The sequence below is a fragment of the Vanessa atalanta genome, chromosome Z (assembly GCF_905147765.1).
Source record: "Vanessa atalanta chromosome Z, ilVanAtal1.2, whole genome shotgun sequence".
Lineage (NCBI taxonomy): Eukaryota > Metazoa > Arthropoda > Insecta > Lepidoptera > Nymphalidae > Vanessa > Vanessa atalanta.
The window spans coordinates 6,441,286-6,459,908 of NC_061902.1; the positions used below are offsets into that span (position 1 = coordinate 6,441,286).

The window sequence follows — 18,623 nt, forward strand, 5'->3', positions numbered from 1 at the left end:
TACCTTCAAATTCATCCATTCAGCATGATTGTCGAATTTATGCGTGGTGTAAGTTAGCACAGAGTTAGATTACAACAAATATAAATTTAGAAATAATTAAATTTTGTACAATTTTAGTGTAAATTCAACGCTATAAAGTTGCATTATATCTCTAAATTCTTCAGTGTAACTGCGTACAATCTCTTGCCAGTAAGTCTCCTTACTTTCATCATCTTGTATTTGAATTTTGAATTCTTTCAATTCTGCAGCAAAACCATCATGCAATATAACTATTTTTTACATTAAACAAAAATACGAAAATTTAAATAAGACAAAAAAGTATAAACATGACTAGGTTAACATTATATTGCCAAATATGTCAGTCGATAACAAAAATATAGTAATGTATTATGTATTATTGCCATGTTTAAAGCGGGTTGCAAGCCGAAAACCAAGCTACTACAGTTTAGGTCAGCTCGCATAGCTATGGAAACTAAAATATGCAAAGCTAAATTCGTTGTGTATGCCGATGCACAGTTAAACTTTCTTCGTTAATGCTGTGCTTTAGATGAGATTTAAAGTGTATATGTATAAAAGGCCTGGAAAATATTTTTAGATATTAATAAATCTAGTTTTCTATTACTATGTATGGAGCTTTCATCATCGGTCTTTCATCGATTAAATTTATGGCGAGCGATACATTCGTCAGATTGACCTTAACAATTCTGACTGAACTTACACTTAAATCTTGGCTTGCACGGGACATTACGGACACGGGACGGCTGGATTAGTTTAGCTTTGGTACAATTAAGTTATCGATCTGCAACCCGCTTAAATGTTCTTCTTCGCTATTAGTATGTTAACCGTATGATCGTCTGTAATCGTTAGTTGAGCGGCAAACACTGCAGTGGGGTCAATTGCTGCTGCTGCTGCATTTGTTTAAATTCGCTATACAACACTTATCTAAACATCATTGAAAAAAATGTAAAATGTAGGAAATTAAGAGAATTTATTGTCGCTGTGGTTAATGAAAGATCGGCGATCGTGCAACACGTGTACGCAATTAGCTGAAATTCCCTTTGATGCTTTTCCAAGAAAAGATTAACTACGGATTGCAGCTATTATGTTATGGCGAGGATAGACATGATCGGCGACTACAGATGATTTAGCCCTCGATATTATGTGCGTGAGTAATCGTCTATAATCGCAGATCGTGAAGAGGGTCGTAAGGAGTGGATATACTTCGTTGACCGTGATTGATTGGGTATTACCGATAAATATGCCTTGCGCAAATATCATATCCCTGTGCTCTGTGAAGAATAGTGTCAGTTCTATTCAGCACAGTCTCGTCGATGCTTATTACTTTTTACCACGTTTTACTTTTTAACGATTTATTTAAATATTTAAAAATCGTTATTAATTACGAAAAATACATTTAGCAAAAATAAGCCGAAGGCTCTTTTCGTGATTTTAATATTTTTCGATAAAGATACCAAGAAAAGTTGAATGCAACTCAAACAAGGCCACTTTCCGTAAATCCACCTTTTAAGTCGAATTATGTGAAATTAATTTTAAGTCCCGTTTGATACAATTTGAAAAAATAATGTTATTATACTAAACAATTATCCGCTGAACTATATGCATATATATTTCATAGGTTTAAAATAATATTAAAGTGGAATCTTTGAAAATAATCCAATTTTCAAAGATGATCCCTTACTGTCGCATACTCCACATGCCACGATCTTGATGGCGTCGTGCAAGTCTGATGCACAAATACGACCCGTGTACATTAGTCTAGTTAAATGCGGCATTATTTCTATCACTCTGCGCAATGGCAACTCCGACGAACGCCATTGATGAATACTTAGTGTTACTGTAAGTACATATTATGAAGGTTTACATAATTATGATTTCAAATATTTTTTTCCAAAAGCCTTATTTAAAAGCAGTATGTTTAGTTAACATTAAAAATAATTAATGTGTAGGAACATAGACACATATACCCTAGGTACAATCAGAAATATCTAATTGTATTTAGTCGGTTTCAAATGACATCTCAACGAGGGCATTTGTTGGGCAACAAATTCTTAAATTTATCGTAACACTATAATGATTTAATGTGATTACGTTTAATGCTAGGAAATTCACTAGAGGTTACATTTAACTGACCCAGGATACTAGCGTAACGATAAGCGAGCATCCGCATGAAACAGCTGATATCAGAATTCTGCCGCTGTGTGGTTTTCAAGTCTATACCAAGCTGCAGGTGTACTTCACGTAGCGGCATGCTTGGTGTCAGAAATCGTTGGAAATTATCGTAGTCACGTATACGAACTGACAAAGATAACACAATTTATGTAATTTATTATACTACTTACAATAATACTTAAAATAAATGAATCTGTTAGATATTAAAGTTATCGTTCTTGTTATATCAGTAAAGGTCGTACGTATCAATTTTGATGACATCACTTATTTGAAAGTCTAATTTTTATTCACACAGAACTGAATGAACTTTTAGAACTAACATAAAGCCACAAATAGATAGATGTCCGGACAGATGATAGCGACGCGACGCCATGCAGTATCGGGAATTTCGTATCCGCCTACGCCGAGCGCTGCGTCTACGCGACCGGGAATTTGATCTTCGCGACAAATAAGCTTTAAAAATAAGTTTAGTAAATTAATATAATAAATAGTATGGCACAAGAAAAATAACACAATATGTAACTACTATTAAATCTCATACATTGTATTATTTACATAAAATACCTATTTTATGTATACTAATGTCAGACCTAACCTGTAAACGAAAGTGAGGTCGACGTAACACAGGCAACAGCGAAAGCAGCGCGTTTCCAGATCCATCAGCAATATAGGCATATTCAAGAGCCAGTACGCGGAGATTTTTTAATTCTGCCAAACTTCGAAGAAAGCATCGCTTGGTATCTGGTCTAGTAATATATTTTCCACTACCTAAATGAATTTATTTATTATTCATTTTCCATTAATCAGTGGTATTTTTGAAGCGATATAAATGGTGTTAAAGTCCATAAGACTTTTTACGTGTTGTGTGTATTGTACGCAAAGCCGTTGGTAATGCGATTTTTTTTTCCGGTCGTGTCGGACTGTAAGAGTGAGGGACTAGAGAGGGCACTAAAGGTCCTGCGTAGTTGGCTCGTGTCTCGTGGGATTGGCCGCCCTGGCCTTATTGGATATGACGACTTCATCATCATCATGCCTGTATATTGTAAACAAAATAAATGCATTAAGTTTACTAAGTATAATCCAAGTCAAGTAAAAATAAAACAAACTTGTAATCATAAGTTTTTATGTAGGTAGATAAATAGTGTTAAAACAGACAAGGGACAATCATCTAAAACAGCCTTCTAATTTGTCAATTTCTTTAATATGGAATTAGTTCTTTATTAGTAATTAATCACTAATTTTTATTTCTACAAATCAAATGTAAAGGTTATAACGGGAGCAACTTATTTTAGTTATTATTAAAAAGAACTAAAAACGTGTTCATTCGATAATTGCTTTAAATATTAAGAAATATTCCCAAATGTTCGAAAATGTTCTTTACGAATGTATACGTCGCAGACTCATAAATATGATCTATGGAACATGATCTCAGGCACTGGCAGGATTATTTGAAGTCATTTCGTGAGCATTCGGTAATATTGTTATTGCTGTTGAGTTTTCAATATTTCTGTACAAAAAGTTTGGTAAATTTTTCCTTGCCTCTTCAACAGTCTCTCTTAATCGATCAGCTCCGATGGGACGTGATACAAGAGTTTCTTCTTGACATTCTTTAACTAGATCTTTCATTTTTTCTTCTTCCAATGGTGTAACAGCTTGAATAGCTCTTGCTCTATGTTGCTTTAGTTCAATGTCAACTCGTAAAAGCTTATCTCTGCTCGAATTGGTTCGCCATGGTCGCTTGGGATCGGCTGCATTAGTTCTACTTATTTTGTTACTTGAAATTGAAATATTTTATATTAGTAACGCGCGACCATAATAATATATTATAAAAAGTTTATGCGATATTATTATTGTAAATAAATAAATTGATTACTGATTATACATCTTACCGTTTTCTCTCTGCAAGTAAATCTTTTAGTTTCTTTTCATTTTCTTCCAACAATCTTCTGTCAGGAATGTACGGATTTTCGTACCTTTCGAAATCCAGATCCTCGTCGACCATTGTGCTCTCGTACTTTTCATAAAATTCCTTAATTAGCTCATTACAGCGTTCAGGTAACTTAACCTCAGGCACATCTAGTCCTTGCAACAATTTTGCTAATTTACTTTTCTCTTCGTCGGTCGCCATAGTAAACAAATATTGAAATTCATAATAATTCGGTTGTCATAGCAACTACACCGATAACGATTGATTTCCTTCGTTCGGCTTGTTTCGAAGTCTACATTATAATCTCCTCTGGAAGTGCTTATTCGAGTTATGTGCTTTCAATATGATAAGCACCGTGAAATAAATAAAAAATCTAGATACACGCGTAATTTTTATCTAAAATACCACTTTGTTTGTTGAAATGTCCGTTTTAAAAGGACGTTGTATTTACGATCATATTCAGTTTCAAAGCGGCTACATTGGTATAATGGGAGAAAAGGCCTCCCAGATAAACACTCAACATTCCCAATAAAGCGGCGCACGGTAGAAAGAAACAAACCAACTTAATGCTTGGATAAAGCACAAGTAAAGCTGGACCACAAATCAACATTGTTAAATTTTTTCTTTTACAATTTTTAGTTACTTTTGAATTTTGTTTCTTATTATATATTTTTTTTCAATATTAATTTTACATCATATATATGACATGGAGCGTTTTATTATAATGATATTTGACTTAAACATCACACTTTTTTTTTGGATAATATAGAACCTTTTCGTTTTTGAAGTCATTTAAATACCTCATTTTCGTGAGACTACTTATTTTATACTTTTGAAAAAAGGTTTTTCCTATAAACCGCGTACTTTAAATAGGTATAAATTTACAAAAAAAAATATATATATATATAAATAAGGATAAAATAAGGACTTGGCTTTGGAAAAAATGTGCTATGATATAAATAAGTATTTAGAGAGGAATGATTAGGAGTCTTAATTTTTATAATTTGTTTTTTATTTTATATTAGATTGACATTTTTTTATTTTATTTTTGTATTTTGTAATTTTATCTTTTGTTAGTTTAAAGATTAAATGTTATGATTATATATTTGTCATTTTTATTTTATTTTCGTTTTTGTATTAGTAATGTTATGTGATGTCTCTTTTAAACTGCACTTTTATTTGACATAGATAGCTAGAGTAAAATTTTATTTTAACCTAAATTATTATAACTAGTGAGTCTCCCGCGAAACTTCGCGTTTATTCAAAATAATTTTTAGAAATTTCGAGACTTGGACAGGTTTGGTTTCATTTCATTGTAAGCTGCAAATCACTCATCTACATTTGGCGCCAAAATGATGAAATTTTTTTATAAGATTTTTTAATTTCAAATAGGTAGTTCACATTCGTTCAATTAGAATTGGAGTTTGTAGACAACAATAAACTAATTATTTTTACGTTGTTCAGTTTTTTTCTTTATAGGTATCGCTCTCTAGCCGGCCAGTAATTTTTTTTCGATCTCTAAATTTAATTATTTGTTAAATTGTAACAATTTAGTAAATTGCAATCAAGAATCGTCTTTAACTTTCTGCTCATCTACGGCTGGAGCTCTTCAAAATGAGACCATAACCGATTTTTTATGTGCAGCTATCGTCTCATTATCACTGGAGACAAAAATTGGCTTACGCTATTAATATATAAGGTAAGGCATACCATATAATTTTATTACAGTTAAATGTTATGTCAAATAAAGTTATTATTATGTGGTATATACACGTTTATCATTATATATGTTATAAGTATATAGATTAACTAACTTAGGTAAGTGATTTAGACCAAGGACTATCTTTTGACTAGCATGGCCTGGTTGGTGAAGTGTGATGGTATCTACCATTAAATGATCTTGACGTTCCTGATAATTTCGATTACATTTATTTTGGTTACAAATTAAACGACGTATAAATTTCCCTTACTTTTTTTTGGTACTATTAATTACTACAAATATATTTTAAAATAGGAGAGCCGAGATGGCCCAGTGGTTAGAACGCGTGCATCTTAACCGATGATTTCGGGTTCAAACCCAGGCTGGCACCACTGAAATTTCATGTGCTTAATTTGTGTTTATAATTCATCTCGTGCTCGGCGGTGAAGGAAAACATCGTGAGGAAACCTGCATGTGTCTAATTTCAACGAAATTCTGCCACATGTGTATTCCGCCAACCCGCATTGGAGCAGCGTGGTGGAATATGCTCCAAACCTTCTCCTCAAAGGGAGATGAGGCCTTTATCCCAGCAGTGGGACATTTACGGGCTGCTAATGTATGTAATGTATGTATGTATATTTTAAAAACTCATTTAGGTAATTAAAAGTACGAATCAGTTTACCTGTTATATAGCTATAATTAACGAGAATAGGATTCTCGTTGGGCAGGACGAACCGCCAAAGGAAAAGGTACTTTAGCGAGTGAGCCACGAAACAAGCAAGTTGCTGGATTAGACGAACTCCTTCCAATCTTTTGCAGCACAAGTTCTCCAGAGACACCAATTGCAATCTTTCCTGGAGACTGATGAAACGCATTTCAAACATTTATATTTTGCGAGACTTGATTGGACTTTATGCGGATGTCAGAATCTGCTCTTAAAAACCAGCAATACAAGGCAATATATGTACATATGTAGGTATACTAAAAAACTAAATTTCTTTGTTATGCAAATTAGGAGTATAACAATTAGCAAAAAGTTGTCAAAATGTCTAGGGATGTATCTCCACTGTCTGTGATAGAATGCGTATAAATGTGTAGGTACCCTATACCATTTGGGTGTACGCCAGAAGGCTATGTTAGACTTGGGTCTGTGCTGAAGGACTCAGCAGTAATAAGATGCAAGATAGGGTGCAAATTTTATAGTTTATTATTATGCAAAAAGCTGCGATTCGCAGGTGCACTCGTTTTATATTTAGTTTATTAGTGACACGACATCTTTAATAGTCACGTCATCGTTCCTGTGGTAGCTAGTTTATCGCTTAGTCTTAAAAAAGTCTTTGGACTTTAAATAAATAATAGCCTTTACATTAATTAATAGAGAATATTTATTCTACTTACTCATATAAACAGAAGTTATAAAACTTATTACCCGATAATGTTCTGAAGAAGTCTTAAGAACGTCTTCCGTTTGAAATCGTCGAGACGATCGATTTTAATTAACTGATCTGATAAGATAAGTCGATCAATCTGTACTTCATTCGCTTCCATTTTCTGTTATTAATAAATTGATCGATTTAATTAAAGTTGTTTTCAGCATAGCGGAGCTTCTTGAAGATAAATTATAAGTAGACCTACACTAATTTAAAAATATTGTAAAAATTTAGTTTTTATTTCAGCTCCCTACACTACAAATCTATTAAATAAAACCTTTATTACCGAGACATAAAGCACAGCCAAAAAAAAAGCGCACGACTTTTAACTTTATAATATGATTAAAAAGATTGTATGAAGGTGTTGCATATTTTAAGTTAGGATTATGGGATTAGGTATTAAGGCATTTCTACGTCACAATTTGCTTATGCGGAATTAATTCTCTCGGCGTGAATAGGGGGTAAATCGAGGGCAAATCCATAGCAACCACCGTAAACTTTCAGCAATTGAGAAACTCCATCAGGCACACAATAAAACAACCATCTCGATAACATTTCAAATGAGAAAACAACAACGACAATTACACTTAGTTTTAATAATCTCGAATTGTAACGGTTAAGTTGATTTTTTCTACCTTTAACGTTGTTTCCAAGGACATATGAAGTTCTTTCAAGTAAAGTCTAGGCGGTAGCTTTAAGGCTGTATTAGCTTGCCACAAATAACTACCCAGAGTGGTTGGCATCTTTAAATTTGGATACTGGTAGGTGAAAAGAACTTGCTCGCAGTGGTGCTCTCCCAGAAAATAACGCTGAACATCGTGTATTGACCAGTATTTAGTATGGGTAGATCTATAAAATTGTATTCTTATTTTAGTAATACAACATCTAAACTATTCTACAAACTAATATGACTATTTTATAAAATTGCTTCTGATCCTTATCTTAAAGATAGATGGTTTGTATTAATTATGATAGTATCTAATAATAAAATTTACTTTATTTTACTTATGTAAATTAAACACCCACTTGAGTACATCATCTTCTACGATCAATCCATCTGAACTCTCCACGTAATATAGCCATATGTGTGGGTTCTGAGTCCAATCAGCCAAAGAAAGAGGACCTGGACTTGGTCGATACGTTCTCGGAGTGTAAGGCCATTTCACCGCTTCCAAGTGACCAATAATCTTTATGCATTTGCAATCCACTGTTTTAAAATAAGTGGGTATAACCTTTTTTCAAATGTTAAATTATTTTTTTTTACATCTTTATTTTTATAGTGTAATATAATAGTTAGACACTAGAAATTACCTATATCTAACACAATGCTGTTAAAACTAATAAATATAATATAAATAAGTATACTAGTGTGAATGCATAAAATATTGCATTTATTAATGTTTATGTACATATATAAACCTTATGTATCGGAATTTATTCTTATAAATAAAATTATTTTCTTTGTAATGCTTGCAACTTATTCCAGAAGAGTGAGTGCGTTTTATAGATTCTAGTAAGAACATGATTTTTTTCTATATCGTTGTATAAGTAACTTCGTTCACATTTTAATTTAGATTATTGACGTGTCAATCGTGAATTTCATGTTCTTGTAATAACATACATAGAAAGAAGTAGTAAAGCATTAGCATAAAGGATAGCATTTAGGTTAGAGGTGAATCCTCTGTGTTAAATTAAAGTTTTTTCTTAACTTTTTTGAATGTAGGAGTTTTAAGACATTTACTAAAGTAAATATACAGAAGTCATACATACTTATTGTTTTTTTTTTCATATAATTTTCAATATTTGTTGTCTATTTTAGTTGCTTTTATTCTCTTTGTAAAATACGTAAGTGGAACCTATCACTTATGTTTGTATTTTTGTACTTGATAATCTTAAATAAAGACAATAGTTAATTTAATAAATAAATTAAAATACCTTCAGAGTCCATGCTGAGATGCAACGCAGTTTATTTAATAAATATTTAGGTTTTGTATATATAAATATGAAAACAAAAAAAAGGATGTTTCATGTCAAGTCAAATAATGTAACCAATTACTATCAGCCAATGCTTTTTTATGTTTTTTAAATATTCCTAGCACAGTACCTTCAATCTTCAGCCAAAGATATTTACAATGTAATAAATTATTTTTGTATTACTTTTTTATAGACATTTTAATTTAATGATGATAAATGACGTGCGCCGATTTGTACTTCTTTAAGTTGATACGTTGATTTAGAAAGAATAAAACAAATTAAAATCGCACAAGTCTAAAAGAAAAAAAAACACTGAAATTTACTTAGCATTTCCGGTATATTTCAAAAAATATACAAAGTATAATTATAATTATTTTCATCTGTACAGTTTAAACAATTAAAAATACTAGTAAATGCGTTACAAGTGATTACTTAAATCATTCTCAAACGTAAATATTTATAGAATAGATGCCAAAGATTGAGAAAAGTAACCCGTATCTTACGTTAACATAATTCTTCCAATTAACTTTAGGATAGATATTAGTATACTTCTATAGTATATTTTAATAGAATTTATACTTATTAATAACGGAAACTTTTCATATAAAATAATAGTTTGCTTTTGAGTTTTTACTCTACTTTGAGAGAGATTATCTAATTATTTTTATTCACTTCGTACAAATTCTATCAAAATGAATACAGTGTAAAGGATTATTTATTGTATATTCTGGTTTGATTACTTCTGTTCCGGACTTAAGGTCCGATGTATGATCAATATTCGTATTTATCAAATTTAATTTTTAAATCGCATGTCTTACTTCTGCCTCATAGCGCTTTAAACAATAGACAAGCCAGAGACAAAGTAAGATGTTTATGATTTACTCCTCGACGATAAAACACATCTATATTCCTACATCAGTGTAAGTAAAAGTTGTTAATACTAAGTCTAGTACATATCATACGAATACCATCCATGAAAGTCGACACAACACTCCGAGGCGGTGCACAAACATTTACCTATTTAAGCATTTTACCTAAACGCTAACAAAAAATATTGTTGCCACAGTACCTAATTCTCTTAAATGGTAGTAAATTGAAACCTTAAACTATTACAGTTGAAGAGGATCCAGTTTCCATCTGTACAGATATGAGATATATATCACTTTTACTAGGTATTATAATATTGCAACATAAATCATTGAGTTAGAGTAAAAAGCGTAATCATGACAGTTTCGTTTATATTTGATTACAAGTACAATGCGTAAGAAATCATTCCGCTGACGCAACAATCAAAAGTGCGATGTATAAGCTTGCGGCATAACAATTCATCGAATAACGCTTAGCGAAGATATGTTTGTGGCTCAAGTTAATTAAGTTACATGATGCGCGAGTTGTGGACGCGTCGAATGACAGTTGTGTAGCGAATTGTTTATAATATTGTCATATTCAAATCCTTTCCATGCCCATTTTATTGAAAGTATATTTAAAATGTAGTCCTTACGAAAGTAATAATAATTAAAACGCAATCGCTGTTTAATGTTTTGCGTATATAGTATACGCAAAGCATCAAACCAGTATAAAAAGTGTAGGTAAACAAAGGCGGCTACCTAGAATTAGTCGATGATTTTTATTAAAGTTAGAATAGTACTTAGGATCTAATATGTATCAATTATATATAAGATCAAATGGGAATGTATTTGATCGTGTAATGAACAATTAAATAATTAGCATGGTGAAAGAACCGTTTGATTACTAAGGTTTTTTATTTAAACATTTTTTGTCTGACCATACAAATAACCAATTTTCGTCAATAATGTTAGATAACAGCCTTTGTTTCCGCAGTCGAAACCAGTATCAAAACGTTTAAAAAAAACGATTTTTAAATATTATATCAAGTGCGTAGATAATTTTTAAAATAATGTGCGAGACAAATGTTGTTTAATTTATAAACATAAAAATAAAATAATGCTAGTTTCTTTGATTTTAGATTTTCCATCGATGTTATCAATGCATTTCTGTGACAGCCACACAGTCTTGTTCGCAAGTATAATGGATGAGTTTGTTTAGACATATTTTACCAAAATTGTCGCAATATTTTCTGGACGCAATATTATTGTCAAAGTCTGATGATTTCTCAGTCTTACAAGCTGATTAATTTGTATGGATGGACTTTTACTTAAAGTATAACTTGAGGATGCAATAATTTAATTAATTACGAATGAACTTATTTTCTCTCTTAATTTATACATTGGCAAAAATATACTGATTATTCTAGATACATTTTGCTATTTTAGTATATGATTTAGTCAGCCTGATACAATCTTCGTATTCATATGAGAAGAGAAAAAATATTTAATACTTTCAACGATAAAATTCAAAACCCGATGCCAATAATTTTATTAATAGTATGACGTAACTGTATCGTGTTTATTTATTACTGAAAGTAAACTAGTTACAAATGTCTAACGCAAATATTCTCAAGCCATAACGATTGTTCATTTTGTCGAAATCTTGTACTCTTAACAAATGATACTCATAATAACAAGAGTTATTTGACAGGATCAAGGCTAAATCCGCACTGCGAAATCACACCTCGCTATTTTATTTAACGTACTAAGATTATAATAATGTATGTCAGCTAATAGGACTGAATATAATCATACATTATTTTTATCAGTACTATGCATTACTCGGCTGAGACGCATTTATTTAAAAATAGATAACATGATTAGAAATTAGTTCCGCATCACACCGCGTCAAAATTGTAACAACTACAGATTTTGATAGCGCGAAATTTAAAAGTTTTTATTTTATTCATTTACGATTCCAAGTATTACAGTAATGAGAAAATCTCGTAGAGTTTTTGTGTGGTCTAGCCTTACGAGACTTGTGACCCTTGAATCCCACTCATGCGCAAGAGGTTGTAACGTTTGGTCCAGTCAGATTCGTACAACAGAACTATTCTTTTTGTTTCAAAGAATTAAAAAGTACTACTAAAAAAAGATTTTATTTAAGATTTCATGAAAATAATATTTTTAACTATTTAAGATACTAAATGATTGCTTACACCTAACCTTAATTTTTATCATAGTATTCGTACTTTAAATCATTTGGCCATCATTTCGATTTACGAATAGAAAATAATTTCGCCACAAAAAGACGTTGAGAACAAAAAAAATGCTTATGCAAACGTGTGCATTTTTTTAAGACGCGGCTTTACTTTAAATACTTACTCCCAAGTATAAAAAACAATCCCTGTGCTATGAAATAAGATGCGCCAAGTTGACACGGAGGACGGTTATTAATTTTGTTGTAAAAGGACACGATGTGTTCTTAATGACAAAAAGATGAACATTATTAATACATTGATATTTCGTTATATCATTTATAAATGGACCGCGGTAAATATATCAGCACGCGTCCAATCAAATTGGAAAATATCACAGCCCAGTGAAAAAAATCTATAAAAGCATGCCGTAGGAATGAGATCATTTTTATAAATAATTCAAACCAGCGCAGATAATTCGCTAATGTAAAAAAAAATCTGCGTACATTTCTTTTAAATTGTATTTACATACAATTAAAGCGAATGTTTTAAATGAGTTCAAATTTAATTTTAAAATTACCCTCATTGTCGTGAATAATCTTTTATAATACAAAAAAAAATATTACCACTAAATGCTGCAAATTTTTAATTTAAATATATAATTTTGTCCAAAACAAATCCCCAACGAAATATTTAATTTCATGGATAAATATGATTCGATTAAACAAATTACATTGTAAGTTATTATCTAAATATAAACATTAAAGTACACAGTAACTATGGCACAAATTAGGAATACTAAATCTCTAAATACATACGCATGTATGTTGTATTTTAGTAAAAAGGGAAAACATTATAGAAACCGATTTCAGATGGTGCCTTTTATAATATAACTTTTAAAATCTTACATAATTCCATAAGATATTTTTTATCATGGTAGTATGTTGTGTATTGTTTGGATATTTCTTTATCATCTAAAATACAGAGTTGCCACAGAGGAAAATAAAAGTTACAATTAAGTTTTTCGTAAATAAGAACATTTTCTTTTCAAAATATAAATGAGAAAAAAATATATATGGAAATTATGAGATTCGCAATTCCAAATTACGTTACTTTTATGTGAAAAATAATTTTGGATTCATCTGTTATGTATCTGGTAACTCTGTTGTCTATGCCGAGAGCTGCTCATTAATAAAATTAGGAACATAATATAAAAATTGTCAAAACCCCAACTAATTTTAATAAATACGTCTTGCATAGTCCACTTGTAACAATAGGTACAATAAACTCGCTTCTATAATTAGCACCATTTCTTTGAAATCGCCAATAATTAAATATTTAAATAATATATAATAATTTTAAAATATATTTAATTTTCTATAAATTTTATAATATTTTGCCATAAACAATAATAGTTAAGGTTTTGTTTTACTTATTAAATTTTAATAATAAATCAGTGCATTGAGACCATTCACCAAGTTCTCGTACATATTTTTTGTTACAATTGGACCAGCAAAAGTTTACATACCTTACTATACCATTTCATAATAGCACCGCCATTCAATAACGTCAAACTTGCTCAAAACTTACCTAACATTTTTATTTTTCCGTTGGTCACATTTCAAATCATTACAAAAAACAGAGTTTGTTAATTTAAGATAATAATGAAACTAGAATACTCCACCGTCCACTCTCAATGTTCAAACACAAATGGACCACAATTTGGCTTCATTCAGAGAGTGGTTAAACTTTCATCACTACATTAAGTCACTACATTTACGCAATTATGGACAATACACTGCTACTACAACGCATTATTCCTGATGTATATGATGATTAAACATGAGAAAGTGCATAATGTACCGACAACGCTCGCAAAAACTTCACTGTGTTCATCACACCACTACAACGCTCATAAAGATATTATCTTTAGGCTTCGTTGGAATTGCTGGCGTAACACAAACGGCACGGGAATCCGCACAAAGCGAGCGATATATTAAGACGGTCTCAAGCAGTCGGCTGTACCGTGGAAGGATGCGCAGGCAGAGACGAGTGCGTCGCTGTGGGTAGTCCAGGGTGAGTGGTCAAGTGAGTGGAGTCACTTCGTCGCGGCGGTGCCGGTGGGGGGCGTTTCTTTATCGGCTTGGGCTCTTCTCGTCTCGGTGGAGCTTCCCGGCCGAAGACATTCTCATAAAACGGATCCTCGACGCCCGAACCTCCTCCATAATGTTCCTGTACCCACATTGACACACTCGTTTCTTTGTAATCATCCGATAGAGGATACTCTCTGAAGCCGAGAACTTCATGCGGTGTTGTTGCCGGTTCAAGTTTGCATTTCTGCGCTACCTGCCATTTTTTCCTCATTACTCTTTGTAAATCTTTTAAAAATTCTTTGGGTGGATTGCTGTTAGAATCTGCAAGTTTTTTTGGTGAGGATAACCTGGTACTTTCATTGCGTTTGGGTGGCGGTGGTTTCCGGGGAGAAGGTGGCGCGTCTGTTAAATTAAATGTGATCTTCTTATTTTTCTTTTCAGAAGTTGTTGGTAAATCATCTGCGAAATTCACCTTCTTAATGGAACTAGTTCGTTCCTTAGTTGTTGTATCCATTGTTTTCTTTTGTACAGATGGGCTGCCATTGCTTAGTTTCTTAGTCTGTAATTCAACTAGACAAGCTCCATATGCTACATTCTGTGTTCCATAAATGCTTTTATCTGAATGAAGAGATGAAGTTTTTGAAGCCTCTGAATGGACACTATCTAGTGAAGGTTGACGCGGAAAAGACCGACTCGAATCAGATAAGCGATTACTATTTCTCTGTCCTGCGCGCGCAGCCTGTTCTATTTGCTGGGCGGTAAGTTGACTAACGATATCCTGCACCCTCCCGGAATGGGCTTCCATGGCATGTTCGGGAGGCGGTGGTGGAAGACTAAGCTGAGAGCCACTTATATCTTCTATAGAATCCAGTGGAGGTGGTGGGGGCGGTAATGAATCGAGGCTTAGAGTAGAGCTGAACATTCCGTCTGGAACATCGTCTGTCGGTGGAGGTGGGAGTGGTAAATCTTCTACTGCTGTTAAATCTTGCTGCTGTTGAGTTTTGTCATAAATAGTGTAGCCGTAGAGGGAAGAGGCGGTTTCTATGCTGCTACGGTAAGGATCTCGCGTAATAGTCTCGTAATGTCCGTAGGTTGGCGACGTTGGTTGGTGTCGAACTGGACTACTTGAAGTAATGCTGCCGGTACTATAGATGGGCGTGTCTGAAGATTCTGTAAATAATAACAAATAAATGATGATGATAAATGAATTAACAGAAATGTATAGAACTTATATAGATTATACTTATTGCAAAGAGCAGTGTTTAGTATATAGGTTTTGGAACGCATCTTCGTACGACCTAATAAAATAGTATTTGCAAATTTCGAATTTTGAATGTTTAAAAACGATTGTATTTGCAAATTATAGATAAAATTAATAAAAAACTAAAGAACGAATTAATCTACTTACTGTATGAAAGTAGATAAAAATAAGAATTAACCTGTGGCGGTGGAATGGTGTCGTTTTAGCGTGGAGTCATCGCGCGGTCGAGTTCGTCTCGTGAGCGTGCCCGTGTCACCCGTGTCTGTATCGCCTTCGTTCTCCACCATCTCCTTTAGCTGTCGGGTCATCCACGTCAGCGGTATATTTGGCTTCATTGAGGGCTTTCGTTTTATTGTACCTGAATGGTAAATATGATTTTGGTGATTATTTTCTTGGTGAAAAAAAATGACATTATTTTGCAGTTTCATTTAATTCAACGAGACCTACGGTTAAACTTTATAACCTGTGTTGTTCTGGCAGAGTAGCATTTAGCATTTTCAAATTAAAAGTTATACTTTCTATCCCAATATTATTATGTATTTTTAGATGTCCTGCCCGTGCCGTTGTTGAGACAACGGATTAAATTATTAATAATAATTTTATTTACGAAGAGCATGTGTTTTTTTTTTAATTGTTCAGCTACTAATTTTAGCTCTTTAAAAAGATGCCGAATTATTTACTCGTTTTAAAAATTGAATATTTTTCAAATTAATCCAATGTTAAAAATTTTCCTTGGTTGAAATTCAATTTCTCTATTATATATCGAGTGAGTTTTTTTTTCTATTTTGTTATTTATATAATCCTAATTAGATTTAGTTACTATGTTGTCGTCATTAACCTAGATTGATATTTAATTTATATTTGTTTTTGATAAACTAACCCATAGGAAACTCGCAGTCAAACGCACTCTCGGAAGCAGTGCCGCCATCTGACAGACATCCGCTGGAACTTGATGATGAAGCGCGGGAATGTCTACGGACATAACAAACATATTCAAATTATAATTGTTTTTGGAACAAATAATTATTCCAAGAATTACATACATACAGATAAAGATAAAAAACAATAATAAATTAATCGAACGCAATACAGAGCATAAATATACTATAAACTAGGTACATAGTTAATATAAAATCAGTTTAAACACATTCATCTAAGTGAAATAGGTAATATACAGATTACATTAATTATTAAATATATAAATGTAATGTAATATATTAATAATTATTGATAACAATCGCATTTGCGTCATATAAGCAGGCGTAATTTTTTTAGATTTATTTCTAAATTGTATTATCATTAAATTATATAATATTCGCTGCAAGCTAACACATACATAATTACACGTGAATTCCTTTTTTTAAAGTCATTACAACTTGTTAAAAATTTAAACGAAAACAATTATAGCGGGTGTTAATTCAAAATGAATATTCTCTTTTGTTAGCATAATTTAAAAGACATTAATGTTTGACCATAAGGGATTGTTATTCAGAGATTTTTTGTTTATATTTTTTTACAATTTGTAATAAAATTAACCATATACGGCAACACCCACCTGCCACTACTGATGTCGGAGTTGGCAGCACTGATATTGCTAGAGGCAGACTGCGCGGGGTTGTTGACCCCCATTGGCATCGTGCCATTTGTCTTTGTAGGGATCGATGTTATCTGCAACAAACATTATTTATTTGGTAACATACTATTCGATAGAATGTGCGTAGAATTTGTTTAAGAAATTAGCAATGTTTATGCTTATTTGTTTTTAGATATAAGTAACATTTACATGCCGTATTTAAGGTTGTTAGGTTTTGTTAAATTTAATTATACTGTATAGACAACTTTGTACAAGAAAAACGCTGTATTTTGGATGTGCCCCTTTTTATCCCGTTATTAAGTGTAAGCGGACAGACACAGTACCTCTATGTATTGATAGGAAAAAGTATTAAAATCATATTAAAACAATACAACTTTTATAAATGTCAAGTAATTGTTATTAATATACATATTTTTTGTAAACATATAACAGCTGCGAGTTTAGGCATGCAGAAAAAGGAATTTTTAATTTTTTTTTATTTTTATATTCTATTTTTAATATTCTATTTTTTAAATATACCAACTTATGCAGAATGCTAACAAATTCTCTGAGAAGAAGATATTAATGATTAATTTACAGATCTCTATTTAAATATTTTTTTATACATTTCTGAATTATATTTATTTTAGTAAGTAAAAAATATATTTAAATGAAAAACTGTCTTAGAATACTTTTGCTTTAAGACATATAATAAAAATGCTGATTGCATTATTTAATAATGTAATTATTACTGTCTTGTTCGAAATTATTACGAAATTTATACTATGAGATAAATATTATTTATATTTTAAAGTAAAGGTGAAACAAGGTAATGACCTCGGTGCAATACGTATTGTGCTACTTTTAAAAGGTTATGTTATCAGTATTGAATACTTACAGAACATGAACGCGCATGCGCCAAGTGATCTAAATCTTCTTGAGTGAGTTCCTCGACGAGGGAGCGGTGATTCTCTAGGAGTTGTCTGCCATGCTGTGTAGTATGTTTAATGTTAGTTATTTTTTAGTATAGTTATTTTTTATATAATAATAAAAAAATATTAAAACAAAATTTGGCTCCATATATATGAAGATAAAATGTATTTATGGAACAAAAGAACACACCTTAGCTATTCGCATAGCAGTGATCCATCTCTCCAGAGTTTTCTGATCATCGGCGCAAAGGAACTTGATGAATTTGACGCTTTTCGGTTGCTGCAGACGCGGATGCTTGATAGCGAAACAGAAGTCGGTGGGAGATTTGTATTTTTTCTTCCAGTTCAATCCTAAATAGACTTCGTTAGTGTCGAATGTTGCCAAACACACCAATTCCTTCAAAGTCTTCACTTTATCTTTCGGTAAATAGTACAGTCCTAATTGACAAAGGCAAATAGAGCATAATTGTAGTAATACAGTATATAAAATAATATTTA

The 18,623-nt window shown here is 31.9% G+C and overlaps 3 protein-coding genes across 8 annotated transcripts in view; all 3 read right to left on the bottom strand.

Annotated features, from left to right (window-relative positions):
• Window positions 1-10: 10 nt before the first annotated feature.
• Window positions 11-9,317, bottom strand: LOC125075974. Of its 2 annotated transcripts, none has more exons than XM_047687876.1 (10): window positions 9,182-9,317; window positions 8,273-8,453; window positions 7,882-8,095; window positions 7,246-7,367; window positions 6,499-6,677; window positions 2,786-2,958; window positions 2,511-2,643; window positions 2,152-2,316; window positions 1,700-1,855; window positions 11-242 (listed from the first exon to the last, which is right to left on the bottom strand). In XM_047687876.1, the coding sequence occupies exons 1-10, from the start codon at window positions 9,192-9,194 to the stop codon at window positions 97-99; spliced, it is 1,482 nt and encodes a 493-aa protein (XP_047543832.1). In that variant the 5' UTR covers window positions 9,195-9,317; the 3' UTR covers window positions 11-96. The 2 variants fall into 2 exon arrangements, with proteins under 2 accessions (XP_047543832.1, XP_047543833.1); XM_047687877.1 differs by lacking the exon at window positions 11-242 and adding an exon at window positions 723-908.
• LOC125075975 lies at window positions 3,343-4,764 on the bottom strand. Its single transcript, XM_047687878.1, has 2 exons — window positions 4,080-4,764; window positions 3,343-3,964 (listed from the first exon to the last, which is right to left on the bottom strand). The coding sequence occupies exons 1-2, from the start codon at window positions 4,316-4,318 to the stop codon at window positions 3,619-3,621; spliced, it is 585 nt and encodes a 194-aa protein (XP_047543834.1). The 5' UTR covers window positions 4,319-4,764; the 3' UTR covers window positions 3,343-3,618.
• Window positions 9,318-12,908: 3,591 nt separating the features above from the next.
• The window catches only part of LOC125075893 (amyloid beta A4 precursor protein-binding family B member 1-interacting protein), a 100,348-nt gene continuing 94,633 nt past the window's right edge, over window positions 12,909-18,623 (bottom strand). For all 5 annotated transcript variants that reach the window (XM_047687737.1, XM_047687738.1, XM_047687736.1 and 2 more), the window contains 6 exons: window positions 18,316-18,563; window positions 18,092-18,184; window positions 17,176-17,288; window positions 16,501-16,592; window positions 15,799-15,978; window positions 12,909-15,529 (listed from right to left, as the gene is read on the bottom strand). In XM_047687737.1, the coding sequence (XP_047543693.1) occupies window positions 14,274-15,529; window positions 15,799-15,978; window positions 16,501-16,592; window positions 17,176-17,288; window positions 18,092-18,184; window positions 18,316-18,563 (1,982 nt within the window). In that variant the 3' untranslated portion in view covers window positions 12,909-14,273. The remainder of the gene's footprint in view (window positions 15,530-15,798; window positions 15,979-16,500; window positions 16,593-17,175; window positions 17,289-18,091; window positions 18,185-18,315; window positions 18,564-18,623) is intronic.